This window comes from Marmota marmota, unplaced genomic scaffold (assembly GCF_001458135.2).
Source record: "Marmota marmota marmota unplaced genomic scaffold, marMar, whole genome shotgun sequence".
Lineage (NCBI taxonomy): Eukaryota > Metazoa > Chordata > Mammalia > Rodentia > Sciuridae > Marmota > Marmota marmota.
The window spans coordinates 16,531,917-16,550,342 of NW_025999998.1; the positions used below are offsets into that span (position 1 = coordinate 16,531,917).

Consider the following 18,426-nt stretch of genomic DNA (forward strand, 5'->3'; position numbering starts at 1 on the left):
TCCTAGTGACCTTTGCTGAGCAGTTCATTTTTTTTTTATTTTAAATTTTTCTTTTAGACATTGATGGACCTTTATTTTATTCATATATTTATATGTGGTGCTGAGAATCGAACCCAGTGCTTCACACATGCTAGGCAAGTGCTCTACCACTGAGCCACAACCCCGCCCCTTAGCAGTTCATCTTTTTAAAATGTTATTCTGTAGATTTTTCTTCACTCTTTTTTTTTAAGCACACCACAAAAATTTGAAATCAAAATGTATTTGCTTTCAGGTTCTATCCCAGGTAACAAGTAGTTGGCCAATAAATTGATGCCTTTGATTTGGTCCTTGGACAAATTGCCTATTTCCATTTGATTTCAATACAGCACTGAAGTAAGTACCAATTGATCTTTATTGACTCATAAAATAGAATAAAATATTAACATTTTATCTTCCCTCACTGTCAATCAAGAAATCACCCAAATTTCCCACTGTCTACCATCCCAGACCAAAGTCAAAGGAATATAGATTAACCCTTATAGCAAGCAACTCAAACTTAAAAGAATCTGACAAAATCACTGCAAACAAAATCCTTGATTTTCTACCCACTGTGCAACAGGCTCCCTGAAGTATAACCTAAGAATGCAGGAGCATATATTTGAAAAGCAGGCTCAGAAGCAAGATATGTAATGTAAAGACTAAAGATAAAGATAAGCTGAAATTTTTCAAACCCAGGAGGTTTGCTGCTGGCAGATTGGAACATGTTATAATAAGAAAGGAGACGCAGGGGGAGAGGGGAGAGGATTCCCAGCCCTCCATCTCTGCTTGTGTGCAAAGCTCATACTTGTTTTGAGGTAGGGCAACCCAACTTAGTGTGCAAGAGGCACAACTGACCCCTCCAAAATGTCACACAGTGTACTTTCCAGAGATCCTTCATTTTGGGCATCAGAAACTGATGACACGTTTTCAAGCCAGATTAAAACCACCAGAACTCCATCTTGGAGCGAAGTAAACACCTGCAAAACATGTTTCAGTCTGAAAGCATATATTTCTTCATAAGACCCGACACGCAGTGATTCCACCTATAAATATTACAGACAGAGCTCTGGAAAAGAAAGTGGCATGATAGAGGTTGACCTAATCAATTCTATGACTGACAGCACCCCTAAGATCAAGGAAGGGAAACCCTTTCTTAATTTATCTCCAGTTTTACAATTCCTTGTAAAAAATAAAAAAATAAAAGGAAAGGCATTTGTTTTAGATTTCCCTTCATTTTTTGTTTTAGAGAAACCTGAAATGCCCAGACATCACATAGATTACTGACAGTACTCAAACCCAACTAGATTTCACCAGGATACTAACTTTTACTGGTTAGTTGGTACAGGAGTGTGCTCTGATCTGTGCAAATACACCCTTATTCCATTGTTTCCTTGTTGTTGCTATTCAAAGCTCTGTGCTACTGAATAGGATAGAGGAGGAAGTCAAATAACTTCTTAATGTACATATATATATACACACACATAAGAACAATGTGTGGGTGAGGTGGTGAACAGCAGTGTGGGGGGGTACAGTCTGCATACACAGTGAGAAAATAAATTAAATTCATCCCCCTAGTTCCTTAGCACACAGCACTCCAAGGGTTCCAAGTGAGCAGCTAAAGCAATGAGGTATCAAAAAAACAGTATTTCCAGCTGACTTGTCCAAGTGTCTTCTTGTGGAACCTGAGGATAGAGAATGCATGCCAAACATCCTTCATAGGTCAACATCCTGAAGAATCCGTTCATTATATACCAATGAGGCCTCTGGGCAGGGACAGATGTGTTCCAGTACAAAGCCATCCTGATCCCTTGATCTGATGTAATCAGTGTTGCATCATCAATCTACATCACCAAAGAACTCATGGCAGAAAGGTTGAGGGCCATCATCTTCTTGCTTCTCCCCCTTTTAGAGTCGTGTATGATCTTCTAGGGAATTTCTACTCCTTTCTCTTGCTGGAGGCCCCTCAGTTGGTTCTTTTTCCTTCTCAAATCCAAAGCTGGAATTTATTGTTCCAGGGGAATAGTCATTTCTTTTCAAATCTGCAAGGAAGACAAGACAGTTCTAGGATACCCCACAAACACACTTATATCCTCTAGATATACTCAACTTGAGGTTCTGCTAAGTGTTCAGGGAGGGTTCTACTTCCCCAGGCTATGATCCAACCAAGTCCTCCCTCAATGCCCATGTGTAACTCTAACTCCCTTGCTGTGGGGAGCACTGGACACATGGAGGAGAGATATGGTAGTTTGATTTCATGTACAGTACTCCATAAGGTATGACCTGGCCAGAGTTAAGAAAGAGAAACTATTTAATTATGGGCAGGGTCAGGGAGGTCAGCCAAAATGGGTCAGCTTTCTGTAACAAAAACATACCTCAAGTTCAGCACTACCTACAAAAGTTTTATCCAATTATCAGATCCTATGTTTCCTGAGCCCTCCATCTTCCATTTTAAAAAGGAAATTGGAAAAACATTCATAGGGGTAATCTTTGGGAGAAGGACCTAGAGGAAAATGAGCTTTAAACATGTGGGTAACTTTTTGTGATACGCTGACTAAATTTGGTAGTCTTAAATGTATATTACCAGGGAGCTAGGTGTGTCATTCATCAGTATAGCACATGTTTAGTGTGCACGAGGCCCCGAGTTCCAGCTTCACCAAAGGGGGAAAATGCATTTTTTGCATTTTTTAATGTTAAATGGGGATTCTCTGGTCATAAAACTAATACATATTTTAATAATCATCAACATCTATTGAACAAATACATCTATTAACTCCATCCAAACACCAACTTTATGAGACAGGTACTGTTACCCCAAGTTTTCAGATGAGGGTACTGAACTCCAAGTTCCTGTAGCTAGTAAAAAGCAGAACTGGTGTGTGAGCCCAGACTGCCAGGCTCTAGGTCCTAGACTCTTAAACACTGTTCTAAACTGCCTCTCCACAAATAAGTAAGTGTGAAAAGTAAGACAGAAAAGTCAATTCTAAACTTGTTTCCCAAACTAAATTCTTTTAAAATCCATATCACAAACATCCGAGTAAACAATGATATTTCTTATTTCCATTTAAATGTTGGTTTAAAACTAAGGTTTGGAAGGGAAACACAGATTATGTCTAAAGATGGAGAAATTATCAAATCACTTACTTGAAACCCACCAGTGTACTTAAAAAATGATCTCAACCTTAATGGGACAGAACAGCCAACTGGGTTCAGGAACTGGAAGTAGTACATGATGGCTCAAGTCTCCCTGGCTCCTGGCTGATTAGATACAATGCTTGTGTCTTTAAGAATGGAAACTGCCCTGTCCAGGGTACAATGAATCAGGCTAGGGACGGGCCAGTGCCTGAGGACATGCAGCTAAAGAGTCCAACTTGCAATCATGGGATAACTCAAGGGTTTGTCAGCTCCTGCCTCCCATAGGGCCCTTCATGGGAGGCCCTAAGACCTCTCAGCCCAGCCCCAGCCTGGGCTGCTTCTGACCAGAGGGGAGGATAAAATGCTGGGTACTGATCTCTCAGCTAATCTGGTGTTTGATTTGTGAGACAGAGTCTGGGTAGCTATGAGAATTGGGCTTTACCCCTGTTATTGCTCCATTTTTGACCTCCCCAGCCAACATATGCACCCTGGCCCCCAACACTGGCTAATGCACTATATTCCTACTGGAACTGGAGGCCAGCTCTAAAATCCAGTTTTTTTGCTAAATTTTGCCCACAAAAGTTCCTCTCCCAGGCTACGGTTGTGTCTCAGTGGTAGAGCACTTGCCTAGCATGTGCAAGGCGCTGGGATCTTTCCTCAGCACCGTATCAAAATAAATAGAATATGTTGGGCACGGTGGTGCACACCTATAATCTAAGAGGCTCAGAGGCTGAGGCAGGAGATAGCAAGTTCAAAGCCAGCCTCAGCAATAGTGAGACACTAAGCAACTCAGTGCCTCTAAATAAAATACAAAACAGGGCTGGGGATGTGGCTTAGTGGTTGAGTGCCCCTGAGTTCAGTCCTCAGCACGTAAATAAATAAGTAAATAAATAAATAAAAGGTATTGTGTTGTGTCCTTCTACAATTAAAAAAAAAAAAAAGTCCTCCCTCCCTCCCTCCCTCCCTTTACCCTATAAATTTGTATCTGCTTCATCCAAGGGAATGACCAGTACTCATACTGATTTCCAATTGAGGGTATGATATAGATTTTTAATAGATGGGGTCTGACTACCTTGCCCAGGCTGGCTCCTGGGCTTTTCAAGGAACCTCCTGCTTCACCTTCCCAAGTAACTGGCACTATAGGCTTACTGCCACCACAGACAGCTCAAGGGTATAATATAATTTTTGGTATGGTAGGAAGGGCTACTTAGCTTAAAATATGTGAAAGTCCAGTATCAAATCAAGTTTGATGTGACCTAAGAAAAGGGTGAGGCAGACATGAAGCTCCCCTTCTGAGACAAAATTAAAGAATATCATGGAGCTGGGATTGTCAGGTTGGAGGGCAGAGACCTCCAGCTGTTTGCTTTTTTATCGGGGATATTTTCCATGGTGTCTGTTTTGGTTTCAGAGAAGCTATGCCATATTATCTAGCCAGATTTTTAAAACAGCAATCACAAGATGTGTTTAATGTGGTGGCTTGTAGATCAGTGCTAATGGATTTGCCTTGCAAATGCCAGGCCATGGTTTAATCCCCAGCACAGCTAAAACTAAATAAAGTGACAAGTTTTTATTGTGAGAAGCACAATTTAATTGACACTTGTTGTTTCCCTCTAGACTCCACCCTCCCAAGTGTCCAATGGCAAAATAGGATAGAATTGAAATGTTAAGGGTAGGAGCAAGCTGGAATCAAAGGGGCAGGCCAGGGTGTGTTTAAGTCAGTGAAACTTTTCCCTGGGAGTGACTGTGACAAGTACTGGGCCCCATGTTGTTTTATCACATTTTGGCAGAACCTAAAGTAAATCCCTGTCCTTTTAATCCCTTCGGAGTCTTGAAAATTTTGCAGTCAGAAAGTCAGACTCTGCGAATGACTGTGAATGAGATAAAAATGTGATTAAGATTTCCGACTCGATCCCAGGTTACAAGAGATGTTGTTTCTATGAGAGATTTACTTAGAGAAAAATAGAATTGTTTGTGGCCTACCCGGGAGTTTGAGCTTCCGGCAACAGGAGTTGCAACGATGTTTTGCAATGAAGCTTCTAATTGCATCTTCCCCTAAATTGGCTGGTCCAAACACCATTCCTCTTGATCTAGAGGAAATATCAGAATATCAATTAGATCATGGCTAAGAAAAAAGGAGCTCAACTAGGATTCTCTAAGATACCGAACAGTATCCCATAGTAACCCAGTAACTTGAAGGAGCCAACAAAGAACAGAGCACTTTGGGGAAGCAACAATGTTAGGTTTGCAAATTTAAAATTCAAATGCACTTAAATCTTTGTACCCAACTCCAAGACCTACTGTGAAACTCATTTTCAACGCTAATCTGATAGAAGAGTGAATTTTCTATGTACCACATTAAAACAAAATACAGTGAAACCCTTTTTAATGCATATGGGGTGAGAGAGTGACATTCATTACCAAATGTTCTAGTAAAATATCGAAAGGTAAGGCATAAAGTAAAATTGCTATTAGAACACACCTTCTAAAATGATGCATATACATCATTGCAAACCCAAATACTTTTCTCAAAATAACCTTCCTCAAAAATAAATACCTGTCTGAACCCTAGAGACAGTATTTGTGGCTTTTTCAAACGCCACTTTCTAAGCTGCAAACTGCTCTTTACGGGACAACAAAACTACTATTAGATCATGTGCACATGGAAGTAAACCAGGTATGCTCACCAAATAGAATCGGTATATGTGAGGCACATTTCAAATATTCTATCATTGTAATAGATCTCCAGCAGATTCTAGGATTGTGTTCATCCATTATCATGTTGCCTATAACCATGATTCTTCAGACCATGCCATTCTGCACACCACGGAACACAGCACACCAGAAACACTTCCAAAGAAACTTTATGAAAGCTAATATTTTATTTTAATGACATGCAGAGTGGAAACAGCACATTTAAAAAGTCTGAACTCAATTACCACTCTTAAATACCACGTCTTAAGAAAAAAGCAAAGCAAACTATCACAAAAGGAAACAATAAACTTCGCTTCTAAGGAATGCGGTTTTTCAAAGGGGACATGGTGTAAAAATGGACTTTTTTCCATCCAAGTATTGAAACATTTATCTCAATTTCCACTTCCTTTTGGCAGAAGAACAGTAGCTGCTCTGAAGATGTGCCAAGCTCAGAATGAGGGCTGATGTCAGTTTGATCTCAGATTGCCTCTTTGCTCTGTGGTGAGTAGGTGGAGGAAATCTCTTGGGAAGACAGAGTGGAAAGACACTTAGGATTAACTTTCCTGGTCACTCAATCACTCTTACAAAGTACAGCTCTGGTGGTGTTTACCAGGCTTCATAAGCTGCCTCTTGTTAGCTATGCCTCCCTTTCAGCCCATCTGGTAAGGCATTACTTCAATCAGGTGAAACTGAAGGTGGCAAAAAAAAAAAAAAAAAAGTCAAATTGCTTGGTATTTAGCAATTTAGACCAGAACTCTACAATCCCAATATAGTGAAAACTAAAGGCATTAGTCATTCCCATCAAAGGGTTCCTTTCCTTAGTCTCTCCATCATGTCCCTGTTTGCCTTTCATACCTGCCATTTCTTTCCTCCCAAAAAAGAATGAAAACCCCCAACTTAGAAATAACATTGATTCTCAGATAAAAGCTCTAAGCTAAATCAGTTTCCCCTAGGAGCTATGTGAAAGTCAAGACAAAAGAACCAAAATTACTCCAAAATGAATATATCAGGGATTCGACCGCTCCCACCCCCATGTAGCAGAGGGTAAAAGATTGCCAGCACATTCATTTGCATCTACACTTTACAGAAAGCCCAGGGCCCTGCAGTCCAGATAATCAGGTTAAGAAAAAAAAAAATGCAACTAGCTGTTATCCAGATTTTTCACAACATAGGAAAAGCAGGTGGTCGCTTGGTTCCACACGCGAGGAAACGCTAATTAGTGCCATCTATACATAGATTTACTAAAGAACATCTCATCATTTCATGCTTGTCAAATGCCCAAAACCATCAAGGCAGTAATCTAAAAAGATATAAACTCAAACTACCAATAAAACAGGCAGAAGATTAGAGAAAGTTGAGACAATAGGCATGAGAAACAATATTAGAATGTATACCACAAAAAAACCACCTTCCCTTTTGATAGTGGATTATTCCCTTATCTTGACTCCCTTTCCTCATACACAAGTTATTGTCCTATCTTCCCTGAGACTCAATTTTATCATTTGCGAACCGGGACTGAAAATGCTTTACTTCCAATGTTGTTGCAAAGGCTAAAATAAATAACATATGTGAAAGTGTTGGCTTAAATTGGTGCTTCTCAAACTTTAATTCACACCAAATCACTGCAAGATCTTGTCAAAAACACGGATTCTGATTCTATAGGTCTAAAGGAGTTCGGCCACATTGCACTTGTAACAATCTCCCATGAAGCTGTTGTTGTTGGTCCTAGGTCCACGCTTTATGTAGCCAGGGTTTCTGACCAAGAAGTGCCTCGTTGAATTAATTAGATGTCATTCTCATTGAACTAATGAGTCATGAGAAAATAGGACTTTCTGTTATTGTCACCATGAAGACTAACTGCACCCAAAACTGGGTGGTCCCACAAAACCAGGCAGGACTTGGTAATGCCATCCCATCAGTTTCCAGAGTTCTCATCCTCAAGTCATAAAAGGTAAAGTTGCCATAAGACAGAAAATTCTCAACTCTGGTTGCCCACAGAATCACATGGGGAACTTTTAAAAAATACAGACATAAGGGCCCTATCTTTGGAGATTCTAATTGGATGCCAATCCTGCGCATCTTTTTTCTTTTAATTTCCCCAGGAGACCTTAATAAAAACTGAGACTTACTGCCCATAGAATGCAATTAAATACTTAACTGTCAAGTGGGATAACAGAATCTTGGAATCCTAAAAAATATGGGCTATTCAGGTCATATTAAGTGATATATGCCAAGGTCAGAATTTAATGAATGAGAATATGTATAAACTAGGTTCATCATATGTGCAAAAAATTTTCACTGCAAAATTATAAAGAATGTACAGAACAAGGTTCCTACTATAAACCTAGGGCACACAGGGCTACTGAAGAAATAATATTCTTAGGTTAAAAAAAAAACTTTAGCCCTATTAAGGTGAAAAATAATAAAGCCTTAATGTGTACCCTAATGATTACAACATGGATGCCATAGTCAAATAAAGATCATGAGAATTAGATGATGCATATGAGCAATATGATCACCTCACCTTCTCTAGCTCACCTAATCCAATTAAATATCCAACATACACTTAGTAGATAGGCTTTTGCATAGAAATCTACAAGCGGGACCATATTTAGATTCAGTAAAATAACAGAGCATTACAGCAGTGCACATCTATGAGTTCTGGGGGAGGAAAAGTAAAAACGTCAGACTTTATTGTATAAGGACTGCCCACATATGTAGGTTTATATTTTTTTCTACCACCTAGGAACCACATATAGATACTTAAAATGACTAAGAAGTAAAAATGTTAAATGCCAGCAGTTCTCAAAGTGTGGTCTATGGACCAGCAGCATCAGAGTCACCTGGGAATTTGTTAGATGTGCAGATTATTTGGTCCCACCCCAACCTACTGAATCAGAAACTCTGGAGGTGGAGCCCAGCAATCTGCGCTTTAACAAGTTCTCCTGGTGATGGTGATGCAAACTCACATTTGAGAACCATTGTTGTCTGCCGTATTGATCAGTCCTCAATCGGCACCATCACTTCTTTTTACTCCACCTTTAACAGAAGAACACAACCTCAGATCCTTTAGTGTCAAGTCTTTCAAAAAGCCTGCTGATGGGACAAAATGTCCTCGGGAATTCAAAGGACAGGCAGATGACTCCTCCTTCTATATAACTTTGGCTGTAAATTAAGCTGGACAACCTGATGCTTGTTATTTCAGCCCCATTGTTTTGACCTCTCATAGCTTTGTTGTGACTGGATATCACACTTATGTCCTCAGCTGTCATTTTATAAGCAAGTGATAGAAGATGCTGCCCATGATAAGATGCTATGATTCCACAGGACACTGTTTTCATGTCAAAGCCAACACAAGCTAAACTTAAGCACATTTCTCTTGTGTTTGGGACACTAGGAAACTCAGCATCGAATTTGCAACCAAATTCTGACTACTATATAATTTCCATTTATATAAACTAACCCAACTCCAGATTTAATGATTTTTTTCCATATTTTCCTTTTACCCACATTTTCTAATCTAAAATCTTATTGTTTTATATCTATATACAAAAGCTGCTTCAAAATCTTTCTAGGATCTAGGCAACAAGCTGTATGTTTATAAATTATTTTAAAAACCATGTACCATTTAAACAATATGCAGTGTATATATGTATTGAAACATTACATGGTTCCCTATTAATATGTATGATTTTTACATTTTTATGTAAGGGTTAAAGAATAATTAAAAAGAAACATGTACAAGTTAAATGTAATTTTCTAAATGATAACACATAAATTAACTTACTGTTTGTCTTCAGGTTTTATAACAGATGGATCTGTCAAATTTTCTCCAACACCTCAAAAGAAGAAACAAAATTCACTTAGCAAATGGAGGTTTTACTTTTTTATAAGTTCAAGAAAATAATAATCAAGTCTTAGCTTCTTTTTGTTGATCTTACAATCGCTGTGTAGTAAATTAAACATCATATGAATTAAATCTAATATAAAAATTGTCCAGGAATGTTTGGAAATTTTAGTGAAGGCACTGTCTCCCACAATCCCCTCTGTTATAATAAACGTGTAGACCACAAATGAATGTTTTGGTGGTGTGTTCACAGTTACTGATAGTGACATCTGCCATTAATTTGCCACTTATGCACACTAGACATTCTAGTTCTATTTTCTCTAATTCTCAGCAATCATAAGATATTAGTCTCTTATCCTAATTTTACATGTGAATCTCATTTACATCAATGAGTACATTGATGTTCAAAGAGATTAAGTAATTTGTCAAAGGTCTCTTGGTTCATCAATGATCATAACCAGATTAAAGCTGAAGGAAGTTGTGTTCCTCCCATTGATTCAGGGTCCCCTTAGATGGACTCCATCAGTGCTCAGCAAGGTGTAAGGTGCTATGAGGTTTTGCAAGTACAGCCTCTGCTCCATCAAAGGGATACATCAAATTATTTATACCACTTACAGACACTACAATGAATCAACACCAAGTTGTTGATCAGCTGCTGCTTGCACCTCTGTGTTCAATTTAAGCTACCAGCACTTTTCTGAATATATGAGTCTTCAATAAAATTTACTTGTTACAATGTGACACCAAAGCCTTAACAGATAATATAGGTTCAATTTAAAGCAAAGTGTATTTAAAAGAAAAAAAAAGAAACAGGGATGAATGCTGAAAGTGAATCTCATAAAACTCAAATGGCGAGGAGGCTGATTTCCAATGGTGGTGAAATTGCACGTAGCTGCACAGATAAACGGGCACCATGCTACAGTGTCTGAGATCATTCTCTAACTTGCTCTAGCTCTGTGTTTGAAAGAGATTAGCTTTGTGGGAAGATTATTTAAAGCTTATGTGAACTTTACAACATTGGTATGTATTGTACTTCATGAAAGAAACTCATGTTTTCTAACCACTGTTTTAAAACTCATGTTGTCTAACCAATATTTTCTTTGTAATTGTAGATGGACAACAAACCTTTATTTTATTTTATTTCTGTATGCAGTGCTAAGGATCCAACCCAGTGCTTCACATTTGCTAGGCAAGTGCTCTGCCACTGAGCTACAGCCACAGCTGTGTCTAAACACTATTTTAAAAATATTTCTGTATTCTATATATTTAAATACGTTAAACCTTCCACAAGAAAATATAATCTTTTGGGGCTGGGGATGTGGCTCAAGCGGTAGCGCGCTCGCCTGGCATGCGTGCGGCCCGGATTCGATCCTCATCAGCACCACATACAAACAAAGATGTCGTGTCCGCCGAAAACTGAAAAATAAATATTGAAATTCTCTCTCTCTCTCTCTCTCTCTCTCTCTCTCTCTCTCTCTCTCAAAAAAAAAAAAAAAGAAGAAGAAAAGAAAATATAATCCTTACAGACTTTTCCCCTAAAAACTGACTTCACCAGGAAAATGACAGAGCAAGTCAGAGCTTAGAGCAGCAGTGTTTAACTTTTTCTGTGTCATGTCCCCTCTCTGTCAATCTGGTAAGGGTAAGGGACCCCATTCTCAGAATAACGTTTTACATGATTAAATATGTAGGATTATAAAAGAAACCAATGACATGGAAATGCAGTTATCAAAATATTTTTTTAATTACAGTATTACAATACATGTGCTTCTTTACGAGTAAATTAAATAACAGGATTTCTCCTGGATCTATTAACTACCATAACATCCAACGTGTGACAAATACTAACAATATATTGAGATATCTGCCGTCTTTGTAAATACTATGTTAACATCTGTAATTTCTATTGTAAACACAAGTACTGCTAATATCACTGTGGTATGTGGTCTACTGTAACTGAAGAAAATGACAAGTTTCAGTTACCAGTTAATGCAAATAAGGTATAATTTGTTTTCTCATCAAAATCCATATATCCTCTGAATTTGACCCAGGAGCACCTTAAAAAACTCTTGGCATATTAACTTCACACTGATTTTGAATAGGGATAAAATAAAGTAAGGTTGAAATATAGCTCAAAGGAAGTATGCAAAACTTGCTCTGCTCATCCCCTATCCTTTCTGAATAAAATCACAGGAAGAGGCTAGTCCTTTCATGCTCTTCTTACCACTCCTATAAGAAAGGAGTGATGCCTAGAGAGATGCTTTCTAACCATGAATTAAGTAAACAGCACGACTGGCAGAAAGATACCCAAGTAGCACCAGTAGAGAGGCTAACAAATCTTTTACTTGTTTGAGTGCAGACCTAACATCAAGCCTGGAGTTTACAGCAATGATGAAAACTTAGGCTGGTATCTAAGTAAAGTGTGAATTTAAGCTAGGAGGACACACCATAGCTGAAGAGATAACAGCATCTGACAAAAAGGGGGTTTTGTAGGGGGAAAAAAAATCCATCAAAATCATGTCAGCCCCTGTTTACTTTAAATCAGAGTCACAGAAGTCAAAGGACTCACAGCGCCAGCACCTTCAAGTAGGGGGGACCTGGGGACTTTCCTTCATTCCTCTGAAGCTCAGTTTTAGCGTCTGAAAGTGGGAAATCTGTGCCTTATCTTATAGGGTTACTGAGAGTATTAAATGAACAATAGCATACACAGTGCTTAGCAGATTATCTGACACATATGAAACTAAAATATATTAACTGTTATTTTTATGATATTTCTTCTATGAAGGACCTCTTATAAAATTAAACTTTATATTTTTGCCACTGGTAAAATCATGCTTCTGATTATCCTATTTCCCTAAAGCACTACATTTCCTAACAAACATGATACCTTAGAAGAATGATAGAGCATCCACAAACCCAACTGAACAGTTCAAAGTTAACTACTAAATACATATTTTGGGGCCCTCCATTGGAAGATGGGCCTTCTGAATGTGTGTATGTGTGTCTTTGTGTGTGTGTGTGTGTGTGTGTGTGTGTGTGTGTGTGTGTTTGAGTGAGAGAGAGAGAGAGAGAGAGAGAGAGAGAGAGAGAGAGAGACCACCCAAACACCAATGAACCACCAGCATCCACATAGTCACACCCACCACCACTTCCACTCTGTTTCTCCCAGCTACACAGGAACATCCAAATAGAAAACTACCATCATGACCCCCCAACATATATATTTTCTGAACATTTGGAAAACATGGGAAAATGATGTATTTCAACACCTAAAAGTCCCCCAAGGCGTCTCTCTAATGACTGTAACAGTATCCAGGTAATATGAGAAAACTCACAAATTTGCATTCTGATCTCAATCAACTTTGAATCCATCAATTATCTTCTACATCTGTGCAAAGAAGTTACTTTCTTTGTTGATTTACAATTTATCATAGTGCGGTGGATATTGACTTATTCTGGAAATGGCTTTGTTGAATAAGAAATTAATACTGTATCTCCAAAAGTCCCTTGAAAAACATAATGAGCTATGCACCACAAAAAAACCAAAGCTGTGCACCATGGTAATTTGAAATACAATTGTTTTTAATTTCTACTGCTGGGAATTAAACAGTGGATTTCAAGTATAATGATGATGAATCAGAACCTCATATGCAGGATTTTTAAGTGGAAAAAGAACGGAAAGCTTCAGTATAATTACAAATGATGTGAAATTGGTCACACCTCTCCTTAGAGCTCAGTTTCTTGACCTGGTGTGGCAATTTCTGGGTTAATGACTGGGACTCTCTTGTAAGAAATTTGAGAAAGAAGGGAGACTGAAAGAATAAACTGCCTGTTTCCCCTGCCTTCTTCTTCTCAATGCAGTAGAGAACAGAGACCTAAGTTGGGGTCTCCCTACAGTAGCACCAGAACCCCACTGATGATTAACCTCCATTTTAAAGAACCTTGCAGAGACTGAGATAAAAATAGCAATAACTCACATTTATTGAGGACTTACTACCTGCAAGAACTTGTCTCACCTGAACTCTTCAACAGCCTAATGACTTAAGTGCATAATATTATTTTTCCCATTTACAAAAAGAGGCAGGTCGGACTTGAAAGCCACTCCTGGGGTCATGAAATCAATTCAGGGTAGAGCCAGGAGTCAGACTCTGGCACTGCAACTTGAAAGCTCCTCCTCCCAAGGGCTTCTACCCAGCTTCACATCTTTCACCCCCACCTCCTAGGCAATTCACCTCTTCTCTCCAAAGATCAGAAATACAAATAAATTAAATACAATATAAAACTGAATGAAAACCCATTATGAGATTTTAAAAACATGTTATATTTTCTCCTTTCCAACCTGGTTTGGATTAAACATGATATTGCACATGAGCTTTTAGCCAAGTGCCTGGCACAAAATAAGTTCTTAGTAAATGTTAGCTAGCAGTAGTAATAGTATAACTGCTTATAATTACTGTTACAGGACTCATATTCTTCCTAAACTCAGGCCTAACCAATTAGCCACAACTCTCTGATAAGCATCTCAAATTTCATCATGATCATTCTCTGATGTCCACTCTTCCCTTCTTTGAAGGTCAATGTTTTGACATAGTTTATTTGGAGTGGCCTATTTCTGCAATTGACATAATTGCTCAGTAAAAGAATAAACTTAATTCCCTTTTTTCCCCCAAGACTATCAGCACAGCATTTGTTCTGTTTAATGTCACTTTGAATTACTAAGAGACATAAAAATCCCCAAACATAAACACCATTAAACAAAAACCTATTCAAGTGAAATACAAAATGCACCGAAGAGTCATCATTAATTCCTTAAAGTTTTTCTTTGGTTGTTTTTGTTTGTTTGTTTGTTTCTGCTTTTGTTTTAGAATCAACTCCACCCAAAACTCAAAGCACAAACAGTCAAGTACAGATGAAAACAATCAACCTTTCCCAAACTTGAGCCACAAAAACAGTTGCCTTAGGCAGCCTCACTCAGAATTTATATGGATCCAATTCTTGTTGGTTTAAAAAGCTGAATCATGATGGTCATTTTAATTTTGTTTATATTGCTTCCTGAAATATTGTGTTTGAGGGATAGAAATATAATCTGATCTTGTGAACAGCAGAAATCTCAAAGGTCAGAAGTACGTATTTGTAGTTTAAAAAGTGCATGTACATCCTTGAGCATGAGACGCCAATTTCAGGGTGACTTTGAGGTCTTACTGGACATTGCTCATGATTCCCCTGGATTATTTATCTCAAGATTCCCCAGACTCCAAGCCTGGCTTTCAGCATAGAATGCCAGAACTGGAGAGCTAGAGAAAAAGTCATAGAGGACAATAAAAAGGCCCAAGTGGTTTAAATGAGCCATAAGATGGTTGCATCCTCTAGGTAAGAAACTCTTTAAAGAAATAAAAAGAACAGTGAAAAGAACAGAACACAGATGGTCAATCCAGCTTAATCTGCATCCTGGCTTCCCTTTAAGTAGCTGTGCAACCTTGGGCAAGTTATTTAAACTTTCTGGGCCTAAATTCCCCATAATATCTACCTTGAGGTGCTGCTTCTGGGATTAAATGATATAACTTCTATGAAAGTTCCTGCGCTAAATCCCTTATTTAAAACCAAAGCCCTAGTCAGTGAGCCCAAGGACAAAACTTTGACCTTAATACATATTTTGTTCTGTCCCTGCAAGGAAAGTCTGCTGGAGATACTGTTTGTGCTGTAGGATTAGAAGTCACATGTGAGGTGTTGATAGTGGGGAGATGTGCTGATCAAAGGTTTCCATTAAATAAGAGTGCAGTGTGTTGCCTCTCTCAGGCTGAGTGTGTTCTTTCATGAACTGTCATATCAAGGGACAGAGCAAAGAGAGCAAGCTAAAACTACAAATTGCTAAGGCAATAAACTCAAAATGCCCAGAATTTAAACTTCCCTATGTGTACAAATGTGTGCCTAAATTTTACAATGAACATTAGAGCAAGGCAAGGCCATAAAACTGGAAAAATTCATACAAAAATCATTCCGCATTTATTCCAAAATTTAAGATGTCTTTACATTTTAAGCAGCTAATTGACTCCCTACATTTCCCCCTCGAAGTAGGAAACAACATAATAAGTATTCATGATCACCACTGCCCAATAATTCCACCTCCCTTCAAAGCTGGTGAGAGCAACCCCACACATTGCCCAACCTGGATCTCTCTGAACTTTGCCTCATACTTATTGTATCAAGTCATGCGTCATCAATTACCTTGCAGATCTAAAACCAGCAGCTCTCCCCGAGTGTACTCATAGGTCCAGTGAGAGAAGGCCAACATCAGCTCCTCTAGGGTGTTGCTGGGGGCGATTTCATCTCCATTGTTATTGTTGTACTTCCGGAACTCCCCAGTCATGTACTTCTCAATGGTCAACCATTGGTTGGCTGAGTGGCAGTAGATTAAGAAAACTTCCAGGAACCTGTGAGGGAAAAAGAAGCCATGATCCCCTAGAAGATAGAAAAAGCAGGCTTTCCCTTACAGGACAGTCCGCAGCAGGAGAGCTCGCCTAAGACTGACCAATGAAACCTAGGAGAACTTGACCTGGCCCTTCCTGGGAAGGGAAGGAACGGAATACAAAGACAAGGAGGGTTTCTCCCATGTTTTCATGCCTCCTTTCTCTTTGAGAAAACTTTCTAACCCTTTTATAAATCCTGGACCCAACTTTTTTTTTTTTTTTTTGGTACCAGGGATTGAACCCAGGGGCACTTAACCACTGAACCACATCTCGAGCCCTTTTTATTTTTTAGTGACACAAGGTCTCACTAAGTTGCTTAGGGCCTCACTAAGTTTCTGAGGCTAGCTTTGAACTTTGCAATCCTCCTGCCTCAGCCGCCCGAATTGCTGGGATTACAGGCATGCACCACCACACCAGGCTAGACCCAACTTGTTTTGTCACACTGCATGACATTCCTTGTAAGTAAAGCAACGAAGTTTTACCCTAAGTCCTCAGCACCAAATTATTAAGCGTGTTGATGAGTGAATGCAATTCTCTGGAAACACTCAAGTAAAAGTAACCAGAGTTCAATCCTACAGAGTTCCTAATTTCTTTAAGACACTGAGGGAGAAACTATGCTTAAAATAGAGATGCTTTTCTGCCACGCTGATCCTGGACATTAGTAACACATCCAGGATCTGCCTGTTTTGCATAATCGAAATGGTGGTGATGGCATCTACTTGAACTTCTTTTTTTTTTCCATTCCCATAAATTTAGTGATGTAGGCCAACACATCTCTGGGGCATCTAATTCCCCTTTTTCCAGTCTATATAGCTATGGAAGAACCCCAAAATAAAGCCATGGGACACTTTCCCATGGGTCTGATATTTCTCATAACTAATGGGCTGAGAAGAGATTAATAGGAGTTCCTACTTAAAATGAAGGGCCATTTTGCCAAGATTTCCTTACCTCGGTGTGTAGGGAATGGTTTGCGGTTTCACTTGGTTGAAGGTATAGATTAGTTTTTGAGCAGCCCTTTGCTGTTGAATTTCCTACAAAATAAGGATTATTGATATTATATAAATGTGTGTATGTATGTGTACATTTACTGACACCTATCGATTAACGATCACAGAATTCACTAGAGGCTTCCCAAATGTGATTTTTCACCTTATTCAGCTACCTCCACTCCCTCAAAAGTGAAAGTCCTACAAAACAAATATAACAAAATTCACCACCTTCAAAATAATACTAGACTTCCTTCAAGTTGGATGGTAGTATTAGAAAAGATGTAGCCAAGTCTCCTTTCTTTGGCCTGTCCTTCTGGGCTCTGAGTCTCTGAACTTCAGACTCACCCTGAGGCAAAGATGAAGCACTGTACTCTCCTGGAAGATTTTATGCCAAGTCTGCACGACCTCAGGGAGAAAAGACTTCACAACGAAAACGTGTCCCGGTTTGAGAACATCATCCTCAGACCATGTGCTGATGACTCGCATGGCTTTGCGGAGGCCCCCATCCAACTCTTCCTGGGACAACACCTGGATCATTGCAGCTCTTCCATGCTGGGACCAAGAGGACATGCTCTTATCAAGGTTCAGAGGGGAGCTCTCCTCCAGCCTATAGATGGTGACTTCTTCTCCTGCTGCAAAGAGAAGTGAAGGCCAGGAGTTCAATGAGGTCATCGGGTCTGGGACAGGGAACAACCTTGATATCAGCTCAGAATTAGTTCAGTGGTCCCCATGATCAGAGAAGAAGGGAGTAGGGCAGAATTAGGACATGGATCAAGCTAGTGTCCTATAAACGTGGGGAGGGAAGAAGGGACAGTATCAGATGACATGTAAGAATTAAGTTAGTCTTATTGTAGACTACAACTGGACAAAAAGAAGTATCAAAGTAGTATGGAAATGCTTTTATTAAACAGAAATGTTTTAAAAGGGCTATTCATTATCATTCCTAAAGGAGCTTTATTAGGCCTGTTTCCATAATTGCCCTCCCTATCTCTAATTAACATTAAGAATGCAGCCAGGCACAGTGGTGCACACCTGCAATCCCAGCAGCTCAGGAGGCTGAGACAGGAGGATCTCAAGTTCAAAGCCAGCCTCAGCAATGGCAATGTACTAAGCAACTCAGTGAGACCCTGTCTCTAAATAAAGATACAAAATAGGGCTGGGGGTGTGTTTCAGTGGATGAGTGCCTCTTAGTTAAATCCCCAGAAGCAAAATAAATAAATAAATAAGAATGCATATGCATATATTTATATTCTCTCTCTCTCTCTCTCTCTCTCTCTCTATCTCT

At 39.1% G+C, this 18,426-nt stretch overlaps 1 protein-coding gene and 1 long non-coding RNA gene across 8 annotated transcripts in view; one reads left to right on the top strand and one right to left on the bottom strand.

The window, feature by feature from the left end:
- Positions 1-373: 373 nt before the first annotated feature.
- The window catches only part of Trpm6 (transient receptor potential cation channel subfamily M member 6), a 169,044-nt gene continuing 150,991 nt past the window's right edge, over positions 374-18,426 (bottom strand). For 6 of the 7 annotated variants that reach the window (XM_048806915.1, XM_048806914.1, XM_048806919.1 and 3 more), the window contains 6 exons: positions 17,487-17,773; positions 17,101-17,183; positions 15,911-16,116; positions 9,629-9,680; positions 5,131-5,237; positions 374-2,057 (listed from right to left, as the gene is read on the bottom strand). In XM_048806915.1, coding sequence (XP_048662872.1) covers positions 1,924-2,057; positions 5,131-5,237; positions 9,629-9,680; positions 15,911-16,116; positions 17,101-17,183; positions 17,487-17,773 — 869 coding nt within the window. In that variant the 3' untranslated portion in view covers positions 374-1,923. Of the gene's footprint in view, positions 2,058-5,130; positions 5,238-8,810; positions 8,881-9,628; positions 9,681-15,910; positions 16,117-17,100; positions 17,184-17,486; positions 17,774-18,426 lie in introns of all 7 variants that reach the window. The other variant, XR_007349047.1, reaches the window with a different exon arrangement.
- The window catches only part of LOC125617909, a 19,734-nt gene continuing 19,495 nt past the window's right edge, over positions 18,188-18,426 (top strand). The window contains exon 1 of the long non-coding RNA XR_007349048.1: positions 18,188-18,303. This is a non-coding gene — a long non-coding RNA (uncharacterized LOC125617909). The remainder of the gene's footprint in view (positions 18,304-18,426) is intronic.